The sequence below is a fragment of the Erpetoichthys calabaricus genome, chromosome 8, assembly GCF_900747795.2.
Source record: "Erpetoichthys calabaricus chromosome 8, fErpCal1.3, whole genome shotgun sequence".
In the NCBI taxonomy this organism is placed as follows: Eukaryota; Metazoa; Chordata; class Cladistia; order Polypteriformes; family Polypteridae; genus Erpetoichthys; species Erpetoichthys calabaricus.
The window spans coordinates 142001255-142023197 of record NC_041401.2 but is presented as its reverse complement, the minus strand read 5'-3'; the positions used below and the strand labels follow the sequence as shown (position 1 = coordinate 142023197).

The 21943-nt window shown below is 37.5% G+C and overlaps 1 protein-coding gene across 5 annotated transcripts in view; it reads left to right on the top strand.

Annotated features, from left to right (window-relative positions):
• The first annotated feature begins 2765 nt into the window (after window positions 1-2765).
• Window positions 2766-21943, top strand: part of tra2b (transformer 2 beta homolog) — a 43229-nt gene continuing 24051 nt past the window's right edge. For 2 of the 5 annotated variants that reach the window (XM_051931398.1, XM_051931397.1), the window contains exon 1: window positions 2774-2926. Coding sequence is in view for 2 of the 5 variants with exons in the window: in XM_051931396.1 (XP_051787356.1) it covers window positions 16749-16802 (54 nt within the window). In the remaining 3 variants the exon portion in view is untranslated. Of the gene's footprint in view, window positions 2927-16671; window positions 16803-21943 lie in introns of those variants that run through there. The other 3 variants (XM_051931396.1, XM_028807548.2, XM_051931399.1) reach the window with 3 other exon arrangements.

Below are 21943 nucleotides of genomic sequence, written 5' to 3'. Positions count from 1 at the left end.
CAGGTAGTATTATATACAAGGAAGAGTATATACATATGAATACTGATTAGTAAGTACAGATACAAGACATGGATAAATATAGATATATGAAATATTTTTATATAAAGAATGGATATATGTAAACAGGTGAAAATATACATTCAGTCAGAAGTTATTGATATTTAGAAGGGTCAGCTATTGAGTGGTAAGGGTTGAGAGTTCAGAATGGTGATGGTGTTATGAAAGAAACTTTTCCTGAGTCTGCTGGTGCATGACTGAAGGCTCCTGTAGCACCTCCCGAATGGGAGGAGAGTAAACAGGCCATGGTTGGGGTGTGAGGCATCCTTGATAATGCAGCAAGCCAGCATATTCCACATATTGGTGTTGATGGTGAGGTTATTGTTAGCACTCTATATTGTCAGGTGCTGGACCTCCTTTCTATTAGCTGACTCATTGTCACTGATCAGTCCTATTACCATGGTGTAATCTGCAAACTATATAATGAAGTTGGAACTATTGTATATAAAGGGACACAGTCATCGTTGAAGAGGGAATAGAGGAGTGGGCTGAGTGCACAGCTCTGTGAAACGCTGGTATTCAGGATCAGGGTAGAGGATGTCTGGCTGTTTAGTTTGACGGGGAAATACAAAAACGAGCCCGTATGGATAAAAACAATGAACGAAGGCACCCACAACACGCTTCTGAAACAGCAGAGGCAAAGGAGTCACGGCTCCAAAAAGAAAGCGCTCAACGATTAGAAATACAAAAACGAGCCCGTGTGGATTCGACCTGTAAACTAAACCTGAGGTGAAGCGTGCATGCCAGGTTCTACAGTATATATGCACAGATGCCAGAGGCGACAGGCAAGCCGTACACACTACCACTGCTGCCCGAACGCGACCGCCCACACCACCACATATACCACCTTCGTTTAGTACTGTGCCCCTCCAAGCCTGGGTCCGCCGCCATCGTCACTTCAGCACGCGAATCCGCCGCCGTCAGCAAACGACTTCTAGCTGACGACACAGCCAAAGAAAAACAAAAACGAGACAGCATGGATAAAAACAATAAACGAGGGCGCCTACAACGCGCTTCTGAAACACCAGAACCAGATGAGTCACAGCTCCAGAAAGAAACCGCTTCAGTTCAAATATGTTTATTTAATTGAATGAAAAATTTCCCAGGACGCACCCACCCTCCATGATTTTTCATCCCTCCAAATATCGGAGGGAACAGAAAGTGATTGCCATTCTTGGATTTGCGATTCTTTCCAGAATCGCGGGGTTACTGGTTGGTTAGAAAGTCCAGTGTCCAAATACAATTAATTCCTGATGGCCCTTTTCAGGTTGGCCCGGGATATGAGGGAAAAAATTAATTTAAATGATTTTAGCAAATGGCTGCAATATGACAAAGAGTGAAAAATTGAAGGGGGTCTGAATACTTTCCGTACCCACTGTGTTTATATTGGACATTTTCATACAAAAAAGTAGCTCAAAGTGCTTTACATAATGAAGAAAAGAAAAATAAAAGACAAAGTAAGAAATTAAAATAAGACAGCATCAGGGCCGGATTAAGAGCTTTGGGGGCCCGTAGCACATTTCAAATTTGGGGGCCCTTTTGGTCTGCATCATCTGAAGTTTAGATTCTGAACAGTTCAAACCGGACTAAATAATTATTTTACTCTCGATTATAATAAGAATCTTACAATATTTATGTGAATTTTATGTGTTGGGCCCCTAAAGTTTTGTTGTGTAAGAAATTTACAGTGATGTGAATTTTATGTGTTGGGCCCCTAAAGTTTTGTTGTGTAAGAAATTCACAGTTTAAAAACATAAAGATAATATTTTTAAAGACCAGTTTTTCAATGCTACACTTTTTCATTAAATATTGGGTCCACCATTTGGGGGCCCCCGAAATTGCGGGGCCCGTAGCATATGCTACATGTGCCTATTGGTTAATCCGGCACTGGACAGCATTAGTTAATATAGAATAAGAGTAAGGTCCGATGGCCAGAGAGGACAGAAAAAACAAAAAAAAACTCCAGACAGCTGGAGAAAAAAATTAAATCTGCAGGGGTTCCAGGCCACGGGACCGCCCAGTCCCCTCTGGGCATTCTACCTAACAAAAATGAAATAGTCCTCTTTGTATTTAAGGTTCTCACGGATGGCCTTGATGATGATGGTCATGCAGACTTCTGGCTTTTAATCCATCAATGTTGGAACATCAAGGTGCTTTGAGTAGTGCCGCCACCACAAAGAAACCTGAAAAGAAACAGAAGAGAGAGTAGGGGTTAGTACATTATTGAAAGTTATTGTCCGTTTGTATAACTGCATTGTTATCACTCTTTAATTTAATATTTTCTTTATCTGTATGCTGCTACTGGATTATGTGAATTTCCCCTTGGGATTATAAATTATCTATCTATCTATCTATCTATCTATCTATCTATCTATCTATCTATCTATCTATCTATCTATCTATCTATCTATCCGTCTATTGGAGTGCACAGCCACAGCAGAGGATGCGCAAACAGCGGCCGAAGAAAAGTTGTTTAAAGAATAAACCATTTGAGAACTAATGCACAACACTGTTACAAACGTTTAATGCCACTCTTTGTATATAGACACAGTTTCAGGAGAAATTATGCAGGCCGTGCATTTCCTCGGAAAAAAAATCTAAATTTTCTTTTACAATGTTTTTGTGTGATACTGAACGGTTTTCCAATACGGGACGAATTTAACCGCCGTCTACCATGGGCGCATGCGCAAATGAAAGCCCCACCCTCCTTTTCTTTAGTGCGCATGTTCCCCGCTCAGGTGTCTCCGTGAAGGAGTGAGAGCAGCCCGAAGGTGATAGAGAGTGTTTGCATTTGTTGATACAGGTTTTTTTTTTTTTCGTCAAGGTCGAGGCAATGAGTGACAACGAAGATAAGGACTACGCTGAGCGGGTGCGTTTGCTAAAATATTTTTAAGAGTGGTAAATGATTATTTTTTAAGAAAGCAAGAAGTGAAGTAGTTAGAGTATAGCGCAGCGTTTCACTTGTCCGCCATTATAGCTGTAGGCCTAGCAGTGCCTACATATTCCTTTTTTTATATGTATATACTTATTTTGCTGTAAATGTTTTCGCTGTATCCCTACATATTTTGTCTTGATAATTCGGAAACCAATGTGTACGAGAAAAGCATTCTATCTAAGAGCAAAACATACCACTTTATCTGTATAAGTTAGGAGGAGTTCAAATGTTCTTGATAAACAGAATACCGTTGCACAATTGATACCTGCGAGTTTACCACTTTACATTTAACATTTTGATAGTCGTTAAGTATAGTGGCACATTTTAATGTATTTGTATGAATGCAGAACATCTTACAGAAACAATTTCTTGCCCAAAATGTAAACTGTCAACGCTAGGGTCCCGCGTGCATGGTTACGAGAAGCTCTGGGACATGTTGTGAAATAGGCCTTTACTTTGGAGTTTTGCGCGTCGCAAATTGTTTTAATGGATGTATCAGTGAATGGACGATTGTAAACGTATGCCTTATCGTTTACGTTTAATTTGGTTTGATACTGAATTGAATTGTAAATAAACTATCCGTAACAATGCAACATGGCGGCGTTTTCCTCCGACAGATACGCGCATGTGTCACTAGGATTTCACGAGGAGAGGGACACGCCATGTTGTTTTGGGGGTAGTGCAAGGAAGTAAATTCTTTTCGTTTCTGTTTCATTCATTTTTTTTTTGGTAAACACACTCAGATTTTTAATTTGTAAATTACTGGTGACGATGTTGGGTGTTATTGCCGTGAGTGTTACGATTTCCCTATAGAAATTGGCTTGTCTTGCGTTCACGATCGTATACTGTATTTGCAATCTTAACCAGTAGTATTGTCTCGCTGCTACTACAGTTCATAAAATCGTTTGGCGCGCCGTCTGTACAAACGTGGAAACAGAATCGCGCTGTGTATTCTTCTAGGGGGCCCTTGTAATTTTGTGTACATCTTAGACTAGTAGGTATTTCTGAGTGTTCAGCGTGTCCTCAGCAGCTTAATATATACACTCTTGATCAACGAATAGTTTATACATAACAAGCCCAGTATAATGCTTATTTGCTGCTTACAGTACCACTGTAGTGGTTTTAGAAAACTTACCATTAAACTGTTGAAGGGAAGATAAATCTTCACATAGACTGATTACTTAAGCAAGTGTTGCGTGCAACTTCTAGTTCTTTAGTATGTCAGATTTCTCAGCCGCAGTCACTGATATTGTCAAATTGTCAGTATAATTTAATGTAAATCGCTGCCCATGTCTACTACCGAGTGCTGACTTTCGAGCACAACCATGCATGCCCTTCTTTGTGACTGCCAATAACGTGCTATCTGATGAGGCCAGTGCTAGGGAAAAAAAAAACTCCACCTATTCTGTTTTAGTATGTCAATCAGGAGACCTCAAAAAGACACGCCTTCCATTTGCAAGGTTCAAAATACACTTAACTCCTCGTCGCTACCTTCTATGCCAGTGTTTCTCAACCTGGGTCCTGGGGACCCCTTGTGGCTGCAGGTTTTTGTTCCAACCAGCTTCTGTTTTTAATTGGACTCCTGGGCTAATTAAGTTAACTGTTATTTCCCAAGTTCTGTGTTTTGGGAACCATATAGAAATTAGAAAACTAAGTTTGGTTAAAAAGAAAAAAATATATATTAAAATGTACCAAGAAGTTATATGGTGGTAATGTATTTTTTTTCTTTTTAACAATATTTTCATCTTGATTTTCATTCTACTTTTCTAGGTGTTGTAATTGTTTAATTAATCCATTATTTACTAATTGGTGGATCTGATGCTAAAGTAGTTGCCGCCTTTGCTTATTCAGTGTTTGCCAGCGTGTCTGCTCTGCTCATTTTTAATTCTCATTAATAAGATACAACAAAGGGGAAAAATTGCACAGAGAAAGGGCAAAATATGATGAAATCAACAAGAGAATTAAGCATTTAAATCTATAGCAAAAGCAGAAATATTTCTAAATGTCTTATAAATGTAAAAAGCATGCTGCTGTGCTTTTCTGAATGTAGGAAAAAAGAGAAAATAGCAGCTAATTAAATATCAGTGTAATCAGGTGTTGTCACTGATTAGGAATCTGGTTGGAACAAAAACCTGCAGCCACAGGGGGTCCCCTGGACCGAGGTTGAGAAACACTGTTCTATGCATTGTAATTTTCAATGAGCATTCATTGGTTGTCAGCTGTCATGCACACAGGGCCCAGCCGTATGACTAAAGACAAGATCAAACCTGTTCAGACTATGGGTTTGCAACACACTGCCTCACACGTTTTAATATGTTCTCACACTAGCAATTTATTCTGTGCCTAAGCATGTTTGTCTGCATGAACCACACCCCGGGCCCCCCTTAAGTATAGTGGATTTGATTAGTGTGATTGCTCCAAGCTGGGCCAACTGCACTGTGCCCTGGCCTGCTTGGAAGAGGTGTGCCTGGACGGTTCAATAGGTGTTGGTAATAGTGTGATTGCGAAACGTGCCTGAACACGGTAAACAGACATGATGTCAAGGATGCGACAATTCAGAGCACTTCTCATTTCGTTTAATACTTTTTTGAGTTGACGTTTTTTTATTCTGCATCGTAATTAACCGAAAAACGCTGTGCTGCAAACTCAAATCTGTTAGGGATGGTTTATACTTAAAACTCAGTGTACGTGCACACATCGTGGCTGCCATGCATTCCCACCATTCGTTTAACGTATCATCTGAGTGTATGCTCAGAAATTAACGCGTCTTGTCTGCGAGTTGCAGTACCAGCAAAAAATCGGTGGGCGCAGTGTTCAAGTTGAAACATGACATCAGTCTCTGTTTACTATTAATGTGTAACAGCAAGCTGCTTTGCAGATCCTACAGGATCAATGTGTGTGCTTCAGGGTCTGAAAGGTTTGATGTGGTGAAGCAAAATGCTGACATACAAATGTATTCGTGGTGCTTTTCAAGTGTCTCATATTGCCCATCATAATGACGCAATACGTTAAAGATCTTGCATACCATATTCACATACACAGTGAAAAGGTCTGTTTTTTGGTTAAAGTCGAAATTTTGGCTTTGATCTCAATTTCCACTTTAATTGCGTAGTTTTTGTCATTAAAGTAGAACATCATTTTAAAACTGACCCAGTTAGTAGCTATGTACTTCTGGGGCTTCCTCCTGCACTGACGAGCAGCAGTTGCCTTACAGAACATATTAAATGCATGATATTCTAGCTCTCGGTACATTTAGAATCCTTAGATTTATACTTAATATCACTTTCATGATGAAATGCATTAAATTATGTAAATTACATTTTACAGATAAATCATTAACTTCATTTAAATATTGAATACTGTTAATTACACATGTGGGCATGACACGGTGGTGAAGTAGTAGCTCTGCTGCAACACAGAACACATTAAATGTATGATATTCCAGCTCTCTGCACATTTCAAATCCTTAGATTTATACTTGATATCACTTTCATGATGAAATGCATTAAAGTATGTAAATTACATTTTACAGATAAATCATTAATTTCATTTAAATATTGAATACTGTTAATAATTATACGTGGGGTTGGCACGGTGGCAGAGCAGTTGCACTGCTGCCTTACAGGGTGGTGTTCCCTGGAGTTTGCATGTTTTCCTGGTGGTTTTCCACAGTATGCTTCAGTTTCCTTCCAAAGACCTGCAGGTTTGGGGATTTGGTGATTCTAGTATATATGTGCTTGTATTCACCTTGAGATGAGCTGATGCCCCATCCAGGGATTGTTTCTGCCTCGTGCCGGATGCATGCTGGATATAATCATTATATATCCATACTTTTTAGAAATATTGTTAAGGTGTCCTCAGAATTTAATGGATGTTTCAGGCATTTCACAACACGGCGAGCATGTTCTCACAGTGATGATATCTTGCACTGCCATTTGGTGGAATCTTCCAGACTTACATAAAGTATGTGCACAAGTATCAACAGTACAATCCTTGCGTTGCTTTAGTGTTTGTTGGTGAATGCGTGCATCCTCCTGCCCTACACGATTCCAAAAAAAAAAAAAAACAACACACACACACACACACACACACAAAATAAGTACTGTTTTCAGATTTTGTTTGGCTTTACGCAAAGTTACATGGTCATAACGAAAGTGTGCCCGCGCCCAGAATGTCAAGTGAGTGCAGGCAGGGTGGTTAGACGGGGAAGTCGTGCCCAGGCACAATATGGAACAAAAGTGCCTCGTGAGTACACCCTAAGGCCAGGACTGAAAATCGCAGGAAAAGTCACCTAATGTGGCATAGCCATTAGTCATAACCTAGTTCCAACCTCTGTGGCCAGACTGTAAGTAAATTTCTTCTTGTTCTAATTTTATTGTACTTTTAGGTAATACAGCCCATTTAATCTTGCTTTTCATGATACTTTAAGTTAAAATGTGTATTTCAGGTACAAGATATAATACTTGGTGAAACTGTTTATATTTTCACATTCTGAACAGAAATAGCACATTACCTTTTTAAAGCGCTAACAGGAATTTTTAATGCCACTTTTTTTTTTAGCTTTCTTCATCCTGGGTATGATATTAATCTGCCTCCAGCCCTGCAAGCTGGTCCTCCAGTTTACAGGGAAATAAATGTACAGGCCACTCCAGCCCCATTTTTTTTTTTTTTTTTTTTAAATTTTTATATATATATATATATATATATATATTAATATTACTAGCAAAATACCCGCGCTTCGCAGCGGAGAAGTAGTGTGTTAAAGAGGTTATGTAAACATATATATACATATACACACATCTACATATACACCTCTACATATACAAATTTACATATCTACATATGTATACATATGTACATATATACACAAATATATACATATACATATGCACATATATATATATTTATTCATGGCATTCGTAGTCTGAATCACAATCTGATTGTATGGGTGGTTACCTACCAGGTAACGCTTGTGGTTGGCCAGCAAGTCAGCTAACATCTGCCACGGTGCCCTCAGTTGTGAGAAGCAGATCATAGAATGGTTGAAAATAGTTTACTGTCAAATAATGCAAAGAGTACGCGACACGTGTTTCACCCTAATTCTGGGCTCATCAGGCGTACACACTCACTGCATATAGCCAAATTCCCACGCTTCGCAGCGGTGAAGTATTGCTTTTAAATTTTAATTAAGAAAAAAAAACCTTTTTAAATTGAGGGAAAATATACCAATAACAATTTGTTAAGGATTTGTTTTTTTGTGAAGCTGCCTTTACACAGCCTGTCCACTGTTTTATAATCTATCTATCTATCTATCTATCTATCTATCTATCTATCTATCTATCTATCTATCTATCTAAACAAACGCCATATAAGGCGGTTCTGTATTTTTATTGTTCGTTTATTACAATTGTTATAGTTATTGTGTAGGTATTTGAGACTCACTTTTCTGTTCAGGTACCCATTTCCTTTATGTAATCCGCGGATTCTCCGCTATTTTTTGTTCATTTATTACGATTATAGTTATTTTTTGATTCCCTTCTTTAGCTGACTGCCTGCTCATATAAGGCGCTCTGCTGTTTTTTTTGTGAAGCAGTCTTTACACAGCTTCTCCACTGTTTTATAAACGAACGCCATATAAGGCCATCCTTTTTCCTTGCTTCGCCAAGGAAGCAGCCTTTTTATTTAATCCACGGGTTCTCCGCTGTTTTATTATTGTTCGTTTATTACGATTGTTATAGTTCTCTTTGTATACCACGTTGTCAGTTCAGCACTCCGGTTGTAATATGACCAAGTCATGCAAGCTTACTGTTGAGAATGCAACGTATAGTTGTACAGGAGAAAAGCAATCTTGCCAAACTTAATTTAAACTTACGGTTTACACCGTGCTTTGTTTCTGCCGTAGCTGCACTTATGAATATGCTTGTTAGCGTCACTCGCTCGCTTCTTATTGTTTCGCTGCCTTCTCAATTGTGTAATGAATGTTTTCTTCAGCCCTCTTTGGGGCTCTTCCTTGTTTTCTACGTACTGTGTTCACAGTCGGTTCACGTGATTACGTGGGAGGCGTGATGACGTGATACGCAGCTCCGCCTCCCACGGCCAGCGAGCTGCAGTCCATTACAGTATATGGACAAAAAAGAGGTTCCAGTTATGACCGTTACGCTTTGAATTTCGAAATGAAACCTGCCAAATTTTTGTAAGTAAGCTGTAAGGAATGAGCCTGCCAAATTTCAGCCTTCCACCTACATGGGAAGTTGGAGAATTAGTGATGAGTCAGTCAGTAAGTCAGTGAGGGCTTTGCCTTTTATTAGTATAGATATATATATATATCTGTATATAGCTGAAAAAGGAGGAGGATGGTGTGAGCATGCGCCAATAGTTCATTGCCACACCCACCTCCTCCTTTTTCAGCTGTTGCACTCCATACATCTGCACCTTTTCAGAGAGAATGTGCCTTGATTTTGCCTGATCTTCCCTGAGATTTACTTAGTGTGCATAATAGTCATAAGTTGGCAAACAGTTTAAAAACATATTAAAAATATAGTAGTGCAGGAGCAGTACTCCAATAATTGCCCTGTTCTTTAAGCACTTTGATTAGATGGCAAGTTTATACTGTACTCCTAAGTTGAGAGATACTCTGAATCAGTTAATTTAACTCTTTTAGGGCGGATGTCGACTTTTGTCGACAGGAGGGGTTGAAGGCGAATGTCGACAAAAGTCGACATCCAGGGATAAAGGGCGACAATCAGCTGTTAATGGCGACAAATCTCACTGTCACATCACAGGCATTCCCTCTGTGCTTGGAGGAATGCTAGACTCGTTGACTCGGCAAATAAACATTGCGTGTGCGTGAGTTGCGAAATGTAAACAAAGGCAAGATGGCACCGACATGTGAAAAGGCAGCGAAGCAAGTGCAGAAAAGAAAACACTTGGCAGACGTTGTTTTGCGCATTACCGCGGAGTCGGACTCTTGATTTTTCAGAATCGGACTTTATTGGCAGTGATCAGGAGATCGAGCAAGAGAGTTAGAAGCAGGCATCAGCTGATCAGACACCAGCCGATGCCGCGCGAGCGGATCTGCTGCCAGTTGAGTGCCTTCGCGCAGCCGATGCATCTACGGCAAGGTTCGCATGGGATAAATACACAGACATTGATCCGTTGAGAGCCGATATGGCTACCGGAGTTTACAAGACGGCATGGCTTGCTTTTGGACACGACAGATCACCAGCTGCTGTACTTCAGGCTGCTCTCTCCTGATGCTGCTTTTCAGCTACTGTCAGATGAGACAAACAGGTAGGCAGAGATTTTTTTTGAATCGCGGGCTGCGTTTGCATCGCATTCTCGTTTTTCAAAGTGGAAACCCACAACGAAAGACGAGATGAAGCACGCTGTGGCATTACAAATAGAGATGGGACAGAACTGGTGATATAACTTCAGGGAGCATTGGTCCAAACGTGTTTTGTCCCCTGGTGGCTTAGGTACGTGCTGCTGCAAAGTTTTATTCACTTCTGTAATAAACAGAAGCAAATCCCATGGGGTGAGCCAGGCTATAATGCCATACATAAAGTTCATAAAGTTTCAGAAGATGAAAAGAGGTGACAATACGGTTTTCATGCAGGCAGAAAACTTGATGGCAGTGGCATGGCACGATGGCAAATGGGTGACTTGTCTCTCTACAGTACACACTAACAATATATGTTAGAAAATGCAGCAACAGACAATTGAAAAATAGGCATCAAAACAACATAGAGAATTCAGGCTCATACAACATGCAAGACAGTAACATTTGTCAAAAGTAAATATTTTTTGTTGATTTGATATGTTAAACAATTGCTTTGTGTTCTTTTTTAAAAAATGTTAGTTTTTGGAAAAATATTCAGCCCTGGGAGAAAAGAAACAAAAAAAAAATTAGCCCTAAAAGAGTTAAATGATACTCCAAACAGTATTTTGGCACACATTTCTTGTATTACATTATACAGATATCAACGCTGTTAGATTTGTCACAATACCAACAACAGTGAAAATTAATAGGGGAAATAAGGAAATACTGTGCCTTTCTCTGTAATAGAATATAAAATATACAAATTCTGATAACAGTAGCCTTATAAATGGGTATATCCATCAATTAGTTCACTACCACCATTCCTGGTATTACAAATAACTGAAAAAAGTAAAACTTAAGTTTTCAGATCTTTGACTTGGTATCAAAGTACCAGTTGTTGTGACATCATTGGGATTAATAAAGTTTATCTATCTATCTATCTATCTATCTATCTATCTATCTATCTATCTATCTATCTATCTATCTATCTATCTATCTATCTATCTATCTATAAGCTTCAGTTTGGTCTATGGTTCAGTTAATTGACTGTTCTGCATCTATATTGTAACGCTAATTGTAAACCACAAAATCATTAACAGAAGAAAAAAATAGTTTCTGTTCATGGCAAGGTTTATCCTTACCTTTAAAAATTTTTTGTTTTAATTACATTTCGTAGTACATTTTATTTATAAGCGTCTTTGTAACCCTGAAGGACACTGTACATAAATAAGGTAAAACAATCAAAGAAAATAAGAATAAAAACACAGTAAATATACTGTATAAAAATACACAGCACATAAAAAAACTTGTTTAACTTGTTTAAATAGATGGGTCTTTAGATTGGTTTTACAAGCAGCATCTGAGGAAGGCTTAAGACTTGAAGACAGAGTTCTGTAGTCTGAATGCTACAGATATAAAAGCTTGATCACTCAGTGACTTGAATTTAGTGCATGCAATAACAAGAAATTCAGCATGAGATGACCTTAAATTATGACGGTGTTTATAGTATTTTGAATTATTTCAAATATAGCTAGTACCAGTACAATAAAAAGCCTTAGCCTTACATGTGAATGAAAGAAGCTTGTAAGAAATTTGATATTTATCAGGCAGCCAGAGCAAGGATATGTTTCCAAGGTTTAGAGTATGTTTAAATTTTGGCTTCAGAATTCTGTACATATTATGGTCTTTTTGGCACTTTGCTGGATACACCAAAGAAATGAGCATTACAATATTTAGGTCAAGTGGTGACAAACACTTAGGTTTTTGATTGACATGATCAGTGAATGAATTTGATTTGTGATTGAAAGAAAGCAGATCTGGTAACATTAATATGAGGTTCAAATGACAGATAAGAATCTGCAACAACACTGATATTCCTGACTTCTGAGGAAGATGTGGTGTAGTCATTAATATCAATGTTGAAATTTCTAATAGATTTAAGAAACGTCTGGTAACTTCACACCTCTGTTTTGTCTCCATTGTTTTTGTTTTGGCACAACCATGAATCGGTGTGACCAACACACAGGATTTAAGAGTTATAGTGAACTCCACACTTTCAACTTCTCGACAGTGTTCAGAAGCCATTAAGATGGCAAATAGAATGTTACCGTTATATAGTATGATGTGTGGAGTACAAGTCCAAGGAGGTTTTGCTCAAGCTTTATAATGCACTGGTGAGGCCTCATTTGGAGTACTGTGTGCAGTTTTGGTCTCTAGGCTGCAAAAAGGACATAGTGCTAGAAAAGGTCCAGAGAAGAGTGACACGGCTCATTCTGGGGTAAAGGAGATGCATTATGAAAAAAGATTAAAAGAGCTGAGCCCTTTCAGCTTAAGCAAGTGAAGATTAAGAGGTGACATGATTGAAGTATTTAAAATTATGAAGGGAATTAGTACATTTGATCAAGACCGTTTTAAAGTGAGTCCATTAAGAACACTGGGACAAAGTTGGGTCAATTTCACACAGACGTTAGGAAGTTTTTCTTTACACAGAGAACCATAGATACTTGGAATAAACTACCAAGTAGCGTGTGATAGACAATAAGACTTTAGTGATAAAAGTAGACTTGGGTTTTTTTTTTTTTTTTTTTTAAGAATAATTAAGTGGGTAGGACTGGTCAGGTTTGTTGGGCTGAATGGCCTTTTCTGATCTAGATTGTTCTAATGTTCTAAAAAAGTAGTCTTATCCAAAAATGGAAGGTTGTAAATTGGTCTATAATTAGTGAAATTATCAGTTAGTATAATCTCTGATGCAATAGATAAGTTGATATAATGTGTACTATTCGAATACATCAGACAAGCGTACAAGGCTTGAGTAGGGTAGTAGACATGGGGTTAAGGTGGTGTGTGTGTGGTTTTATTAAAAAAAAAAAGTTGCAAAGAGAGTTGGCCAAAACAAATGTACTAAATGTCTGCTCAGGGCTGCTCATAGCCCTACATTTTACAGATAATAAAGGTTTAGTTATGGTGTTGGGTAGTCCAAGCTGTTGATGGATGGGGATGACCTTTCCTTAGAAAACCATTAATTTTTTTTTTTTTGCAAGTATCAGTTGAAGATATTGAAACTTTTAACAATTGCAAGAGTTTATGAATAGTTGGGGGGAAAAAAGTGGATTTCACTCACCATTATTAAAGTTGAAGAAATGTGCAGAAAGACCTGTTCTTTTTAGATATTTTCTAATTGCCTGCCATGCACCATCATAGCGCACAGTTCAGAGGTGGTTCAAGGTAATGAGTGAGGTGATTTCTTGTGTATCCATTGTAAGTCTAAGTTAAGAATGCAGAAAGTACAAAGTGAAAGGAGCATGATGTACCATGATACTGTAGAGCATTGGTCTCAAACTCTGGTCCTAGAGGGCTGCAGGTTTTCATTCTAACCCTTTTCTTAGGTGACCTGTTTTGTCTGCTAAGTTCTTTTGAATTAATTTTAATCGACTTGATCTTGAAGACTCGGACCCCTTAATTGTTTTTCCTTAATTAGCAGCCAAACAATGAGATACAAAATGAGCCAACACTTGACTGTCAAACTGTGTCCATCATACAATATCTGAACATAAAGATCCACAAAACCTTTTAACAGAGCTCTTAGAAAAGAGAATGATCAGTTTCAGAAATGTATTCTATTGCACAATGAGAGCAGCAACAAACCATGTAATTAAAAAATGGGTTTAACAAGAATCCACAATTAAGCAACTGGTAGGAGTGCAGTTGGTTGGAGTTTGAAGCCTTGATGTACTTGCTCTTCTGTTTGCTCACTCATTTCACATTTCATTTTTGTTTGGGTGCCATTTCAGGAAAGAAAGTAAACGATTCAGAGCAACAAATCCTAAAAAAAGTAAATTAAAATGAAAGAAAAAGGAGTCGGCTGCAAAAATTTGCCACCAGTTACGAAAAGGGTTAGAGTTCAGCCACTGCGATCTTCTAGAACCGGAGTTCCTCAGTCATAGTCCTGGATGGCCGCAGTGGCTACGGGTTTTTGTTCTAACCTGGTTGCTTAATTAGAAAGCAATTCTTGCCAATAATTTAATTTCATGGCTTGTTAGTGCTTTAACTCTCTGTCAGGTAATTCTTATATCCTGGATTTTCTTTCCCTTTCTAAGGATATCATCCAAATGATTTGGAGGCTAAAATGGTTGAGTAATTCAGTCCTTCACTTTTTCCTCTTCAATTTCCTTCCAAGTATTTAATTTAACCCAATAGTGCATGATTACACACAGGTGTAAATGTAACAAGCTAAATGGAGAAATGCTGGTCTCTTTTGTCATTTGCATGTTATTGCTAATTAGGAGCAATTTAAAGCCAAGAAAATGGCTGTTTAAGACTAAAATAAGCAATAAGGGTTCAAAATCTTAACAAGCGAGACAACTAAAGTGAAACAGAAGTGTTACTTGAGCAATAAGTGCTTCTTATTAAGCAATTGGGTTGGAGCAAAAACCTGCAGCCACTGCGGCCCTCTTGGACTGTAAGCTGCCAGGTAGTGTTAAATGAACAAACAAGATTTTCCTTCTTTGCTTTTTAATGAACTACACCTTATGAAAATGAAGATGTAAAAAAGCAGACTGTTGTCTTTTGCTATAAAATCAAATGGGTATGTAGTTATCCAGATTTCAGACCTACTTAATTGTTCCTACCTCTCATCTGGTTGTGGGTAAACAAATGCCCTTACAGTGCTTGCTGTAGCACTGGAAAAGGTAAACATCACCTAATAAGCAAACGGACCACACAACTTTTGTGTATCTCAATATCCACCTTAAAATAGTGGTTGGTGGTGCTGTATTTAAATGAAGCCTCCCATTTAGCATTTTGAAACCCCTCAATGTTGCTTGTATTTTGTTTGGAGTTAATGTTTTAAAGCTGAGTTCGCACAATAGAAATGGGCAGGTAGAGTGGAGCTCTATCAGCCTGCTCTTTCTGTAAAGCAACAAGCGAAATGCTGAGAGGTGACATTTGAGGGTGAAAGCAGGGTGCTAACACACTTTTCAGTTTGGATAGTGATAATGTTGCAAGCTCGTCTGTGTGCAGGGATATTAATTTCTGTTGTACCAGAGCTGAATGAACACTGTGGGTTACCAATACAATGATGTTCCAGCAAGCTGCCATGATTTTAAAACAGGATGCTTTTTCCTTAAAAGGAAGGAGCAAGAACTGAAGTGATGGTGTCTCCCATGGGCCGTAACAATGGAAGGTTGTAAATAGTTATGTTTGCATTATTTTTTCCTTCCCTTATGAATTAACTTGTTCACAAGAGAGATTTTAATGTTAAGTCTGGATTTAAGACATGAAAGATGCTGAACAAACTAAAGTAAAATGCAAAGTCTGCAAAAATAAGTGTCAATGCATGCAGTTTATTTCCACACTTAAAAAGCAATATGGAAATAATCCTTGCAATTGTTGGATAAAGTAAAAGCCTGTCCACAACCAACAGCCCTGGAGCATTCTTCACACTACCAGCATGGATTGCACAAGGCACACTTCCAGTTCTATATTCAATTAGACAGTACAATTTCATTAGGTGCAGGGTATGCCTTGTCTGGGGTTGGATGCAAAATAGTTGTCACACCTTACAACAGTGGTTTAAGGTATGTTTGGGAGAACAACAATTTAATGGGCAGTTGAGATATCGTAGCGCACATGGCCAAAGTGAATCTTCTATAGGTGGATACTCTAAAGACTTGCAGTTACAGTAGAATGAAAAAGCTGGGTAGTTTGCTCTGTAAGCAAAACTGTTTGAATAAAAAATAAAACAAAAAATCACCTGTGTTATAGCGGAAATCGTATCATAAGTATAGGAAAGCTCCTGGTTATTGAAGTGAATTCAAATGTAAAAGCAAATTACAGACCAAAAATGTATGGAAAGTCAGCACAGTAAGGTTTAATTTTGCATCTTTTCTTACTGACCGCAAAAAAACTTTTTTGTATTTCTAGGAAGAATACATTTGAAGACATTCTTCCTTTTTTTTTTTTTCTTTTTTTGCTCATGATTAGTTAAAAGTGATCTCTATGTTAAAATGTTTAGACTGTTAATCATCCATAAATTTGCAATTTTTTACCATATTGCCCAGCCCAACCTACTGCAGTGGGTCTGCCTGCACAAAACAATGTAGCTTCCAGTGCTCTGATTTTTTTTTTTTTTTTTTGGTTGAAATTTGGCACACTAATTCTTTAAGGAAAATTGACAGGACAGTTTCACTGAAATTTGAAAATCACTCATTGAAAAGCATTAGTGAATTTGCAGACTCATCTGTCTTAAAATAGGGAAACATTCTTTGTGGCTTCAGTTCCAAATTATTTTACTATTTAAATATTACATCGAGAGCGGTTATTTCAAGTTATATATTTATTTTTTCTTTTACTCGTTCCACAGCCGCTCCTGACGGCAAAACAGTGAAACACCTGCAGTTGTGTGCACTGAAGCAAGTACACCTCACTGCAGGACACTGGATGGGGCTGGGTCAGATGTGGGCAGGGTTGGATGACTATTACCATTTAAGAAAGGTATGATGTTGAAAGTGTATATATTCAATTGGCTAAAACTGATATTCTTCATTCACTGAGGTAGTAGTGATATTTGTCGGCTGTACAAGGTAAGTACCACTTCTTATTGTAACAGAATGACGTGGTAGGACTTGCTATATGCTAACAGTCTGGCTTCTGTCTGAGCTTGTCATAGTAGCTGTGTGACGTCTTGTACAAAACTTGATCACATCAGCTTACTTCTGCTGCTTCTAGAAATTGAAAGCAGGTAAGTTACAGATGTTCATACTCGTAAAAGTAAAAAATAAAAGTGACTTATGTAGAAATGTATGAAAGATGGCTCATACACTCTGTGCTAGTGTGAATAAACATGTTCTCAGTATTTCCATTACAGTAAAAACTAACTTTTGCATTATTTAAAGGTTCTCTTGAGACTATTGTCAAAGCACTACAATCACAGTGATCCACTATTCCAGCTTTGGAACCAGCCAACAATTTTTAGCTTGAGGCTTCAACTGAGATTAAGATGTTATCAGGTATAATTCGTTGAGTGGTTTCTTCAAACACTGCAGCGATTTCCCTTGTAGACTGGTTCATTTAGGTAGATGTGAACATGCCAAATGCATTCTAGTGTGGACTATACCAACAGGAACAAGACCCTTTAGCAAGAAAAGGTATTGTGTAAGGTAATGAATGTGATCTGACATGGTCCAGATCCAAGTACAGGAAATGCTATGCATGTAAACATTTCTGCTAGTAATTAGGCAATCTCAGCCTAAAAGTAAATACTCAGATACATTCAAGCTCAGATAGAACACCTCACAAAAGCATCAATCCTAGCACCTAATTTAGACTTGGCGCCTCGGTCTGTCATCATCAGTTAGAACTTTACCACATTTAGAACTAATGAATAAAATAACATCATGTGATTTGGGTAATTCAAACCCCCATTTAGAGTTGGCGAGAAACAAATGCTTGTGTGACTGACAAGGCCCCAGATCCGCATCACCACAGTTGTGCGTACATACACTTCAAACACGTTTTGGGCACTGGAGACATATTAACTTTAATATCATGTAGTAAATACTAATGAAACATTCTAAAGTAAATGGCACATATTTACAGGCACCAAGACAGTAGATGTGATTTGAGATGTTCTAAATATAGGTGACACATATTAGGCTTCTGGAGAGTGAATATCCAGCAATAAAAGAGGTTGGTCCAGCCGCAGAGCTCCTCAACTCTTCTGTCCAGTTGCCATGCTGGATTGCTGGTTTTTGTAACTTGGCTTACTTGACTTGAGTCAGATAACCCTTCCCCAACCCTGATCTTATCCATATTGTAACCAGGTGTTATTACTGATGTATAATAGAACAGAAAAACCTCCTCATTGGGTGAAACTCTGGAGATCCACAGCTAGTCTATTGTAAATTAAATTCACCTGATATATCTGTCTAAATGAAACTAAAGTATGTCTCTGCTCTCCCCAGACCCAGTCATCTTATATACAGTTGAACCTAATAAATACACAAGTTTCTCTCTCTCTCCCCCCCCCCCCCCCCAATCACTTAATTGGTTGTGGTGTTAAAGCTATTTCAATCACATGATATTGTAAAGTGGTATTAAACATTTTGTGCACACTGAATGCACATGTAAGTAATTACATTTTATCACTGTTAATTTTGAATATAACTCAGTGTTACAAAATTACTGTCACAAGACTGATAACTCTTTGAAGTGACCAGAACATTTTAAAATACTCCAGCTTTCAACCAGCTGATCCAGTCTCTGAATGCACTTGAATGTTGTGTCATGTACATTTTCATTGCTGGGCCAAAAAATGCCACCAATTTAATGGTGAATTTGTAAAAGGACAACCCCTATTTCCAATCAAAATCAAAAGGTGAAGCTTTGATAGGCGAGATGTTTAGATCATGTTAGATGCTTTGGGCACTGTGGGCAGTACTTTTTTTTTATTTATTTAAAAAAAAAAAGCTCAGTGCAAACTAAACTTCATAATTGTCTGGTCAAGCTCACAATGTAAAATAGGTGATGGAAAACAAACGTCTGTAGTTTTTGGAACAGTATAGAAGTCTCTGGATATTTGGCTAGTATTTCTATTGTGCATGGCACAGTCCTTTCTGCTAAATATGCCTGCGTACTACGAAATGTTGTTAAACGCAGTCAGACCAGGAAATTGCCAAGTTGTCTGTTCAGGGAATAAGCCGGTCTCTCTAAATTCCTATGATGATTCATACACAGAATCATGGAAAGTTTTAGATTTGAGAGGCAATTGTTGAGTCTAGCAGCACTGAAGTCTGTTTTTCTTTGTAACTTTAAAATAAAATAGTTGTTGGTTTTAATATTAAAATTGGCCAATGATGATCTAGATAAACTGTTTTTGGATCAATGTTTTGTTTAATTGAATGAAGGCAAAAAGTATGCCTTATGTAAAAATACTATATTAGTAAATAAGTTTTAAACCAACTTAAGACTTTGGTGTAGTTTAAAACATTTTTTTGCCAAAATGCGTCTTAACACTTTAATTACATAATTTTAAATTCAAAGTGGCAAAATTAAAACTCGAATTGGAATTAACCAAAGTAGCTGAAAGGATGGTTTCAGGCTCTTGCATATTCAATTATTAAATTGACAGTTAAATGAACAATTTCTCTTTATTGTGAAAGGCACCTTGTCAGGCATGTTTTTCTGTCTAAACTAGGTCTACCTCTGTTGGATAATACTGTCTTGTGCTATTCTGTGACACTTTGTGGGTCGTTTTTGTTTTGTACCTTTAAATTTCATTCACTGTTGTCATTTTTACCATAATGTTTAAAATGCGTCTTTAGATTTCAGCACTGTGAATTTCGGTACTTGCAGCAGCTTTAGTGCTTTTGGTTTGTAAAGGAGTCCAGTTTTTTTTTTCCGTTGGGCATTTCTATAAATCCCTTCTTTTGTAAACCGTTTACTCCTTTAAATGTGTACAGTGTGCATTTGTCTTGAAAGCAAAGTTAGAATTATTCTGTGTATATTATTGGTACTGGCTAAAAGTGATTGTTGAAGTGTAATGAGCAAAATAAACAGATTGTGAAAGCATTTTGTTTTTATAGTAGATCATTTTCTTATTTTAATGTTTCAGTGCCTGGCTGCTGATTTGTTTTTAAAGGGTAACTTTGAGCCAAAGTGAAGAGCAATTAAATGCCCTTTGCCTTTGAGCAAATGCAACAAAGGAAAGAATGTGTAGAGTTTTACTCCTACTTAAGTTTAAAGCAGCCCTAGAGTTTTTAAAAGACATTTCAGATTCCACACTTCTCTTTAAGGGTAAGTTCTGTACTTTTCAGTCTTATTTTTCACAATCCTGGTATACATTTGTCCTAGGAAATTGTGTTAAGCAGAGCGTTTTATAAATAAAAATAATTTCCATTGTTTTAAAATGGGGTTGAAACATCCGTTAAAATGTGATATAACTTGTCAGATCTGTGTTCAAGTCAAGATTAAGTTTAGATCCATGTCTTGAGATTGTGTGCATTTTGTAAAACAGCATATTGTGCTGTTTTGCTCTCCAATGCAACATTTGATAATAATGAGCCTATAAAGTCAGTCTGTGCAAAACCCTACAAACTAATTTTATTTGCTTTCTGAGTTATCAAACATTGATCCAGTGCTGACTCTCCCTTTTTATTTCTGTTAAATGCATTATTGACCCATTCATTCTGGGTCCAGACTGGGTCTTTGAAGAGCTTGTTTTTGCTTTTTAGACAATTTAGGATGTCATCACTCTGAAGCTGAGATGTCCCCTGTACTTGAAATCACTGAATCAACTGAGTTAAGTCATAGCAGGGACAATATAATGTACCCTTAAGTTATTTGACAAATGAGAGATTTGGTCCATCAAACTCATTTGTTTAGCTAATTGCAATGCTGTACATATATCTAATGTAGATGGTACTTAAGCTTTCAGAGTTTCAGCTTCTAGAACGTGTAGGTAGTAAGTTCCAGATTCCCTCTAGGTATGCTCTGATCAGGATTTATTTTTTTTAAGGTCGATGCCAATCACCATTTCATGTTACTTGATGAGCTTTTTACGCTAATCTCCAGCATAACCAGACAAATAGAAGTTGTATGTCCTATGTTAAAATATATTTCTATAAACTATAAACCACAGGTGTTAACTGTTAATTTAATAATATGAATAGCACACTGCACATGTGCGAGTGACACGGGCATTCCTTTCGGTTTCACTGTTGCTTTCAGTTTCACTGCCTGAACACATTCACCTTGTCATCTCTGCTGAAAGGCGTTTCTTATAAGACATCATTATGAAGCTAGGAGAAGGTGTCTACACCATTGCCTGGGTAATGCTCTGGCATGACACTTACGCAAGACACACCTATACCGTTGTCAGAGTAACACTCAACACTTATGCTGTTCACAGTTATACAGCCTGAGTAATCCTCAGTTTTAATCGAGACGCGTCTATACCTTTGCCTGAGTGACACTTTGGACTATCGCTTTTAGCACTGTTTTACAGCCTAAGTGACGCTTGGGTCTAATGCTAAGGAGGTTAAAATACACACCTTAATAACATGTTCAAAAATATTTATCCATAATGTGGCATAAAAGAAAAAGCTCGTCATAATTACAAGCTGTCATATTGCTTATTTTTTTAATGTACCTATCTGAAACAAGACTTAATTAAAACTAGTATTTTTGCCATTTCTCTAACATTCTCACAAAACCAATTAATTGCTATTGGCAATTAAATGCTGCTTAAATGTAAATATACATGCACTTACATGTTTTAATCATTTAAATCATTAATTGCACCACAGCTTTTTGCTATTAAAATATACATTTACTATGTTTTTATAGGTTTGGTTTTTTCTTCAGTGTATTAACTAGACATTCATAATTCTTGAGGTGTAGTTATAAAAATATGGATTACCATTTTAATTATGTAGTATGTCTTTCTTGCTAAAACTTGTGCTGTATGAACAAATAAACAGTACAAATCTTTAAACAAAAAGCCCGTCGTTTACTAAGCAGCAATTTCAAATTCATCTATCTTTAATTAAGTGTAGGATGCTGCATTTTAAACAAGTTCACTGTCCAAACTCAAGTGGTGGCCATTACTATTTAAAGGACAGAATTCCTTAAAGTAG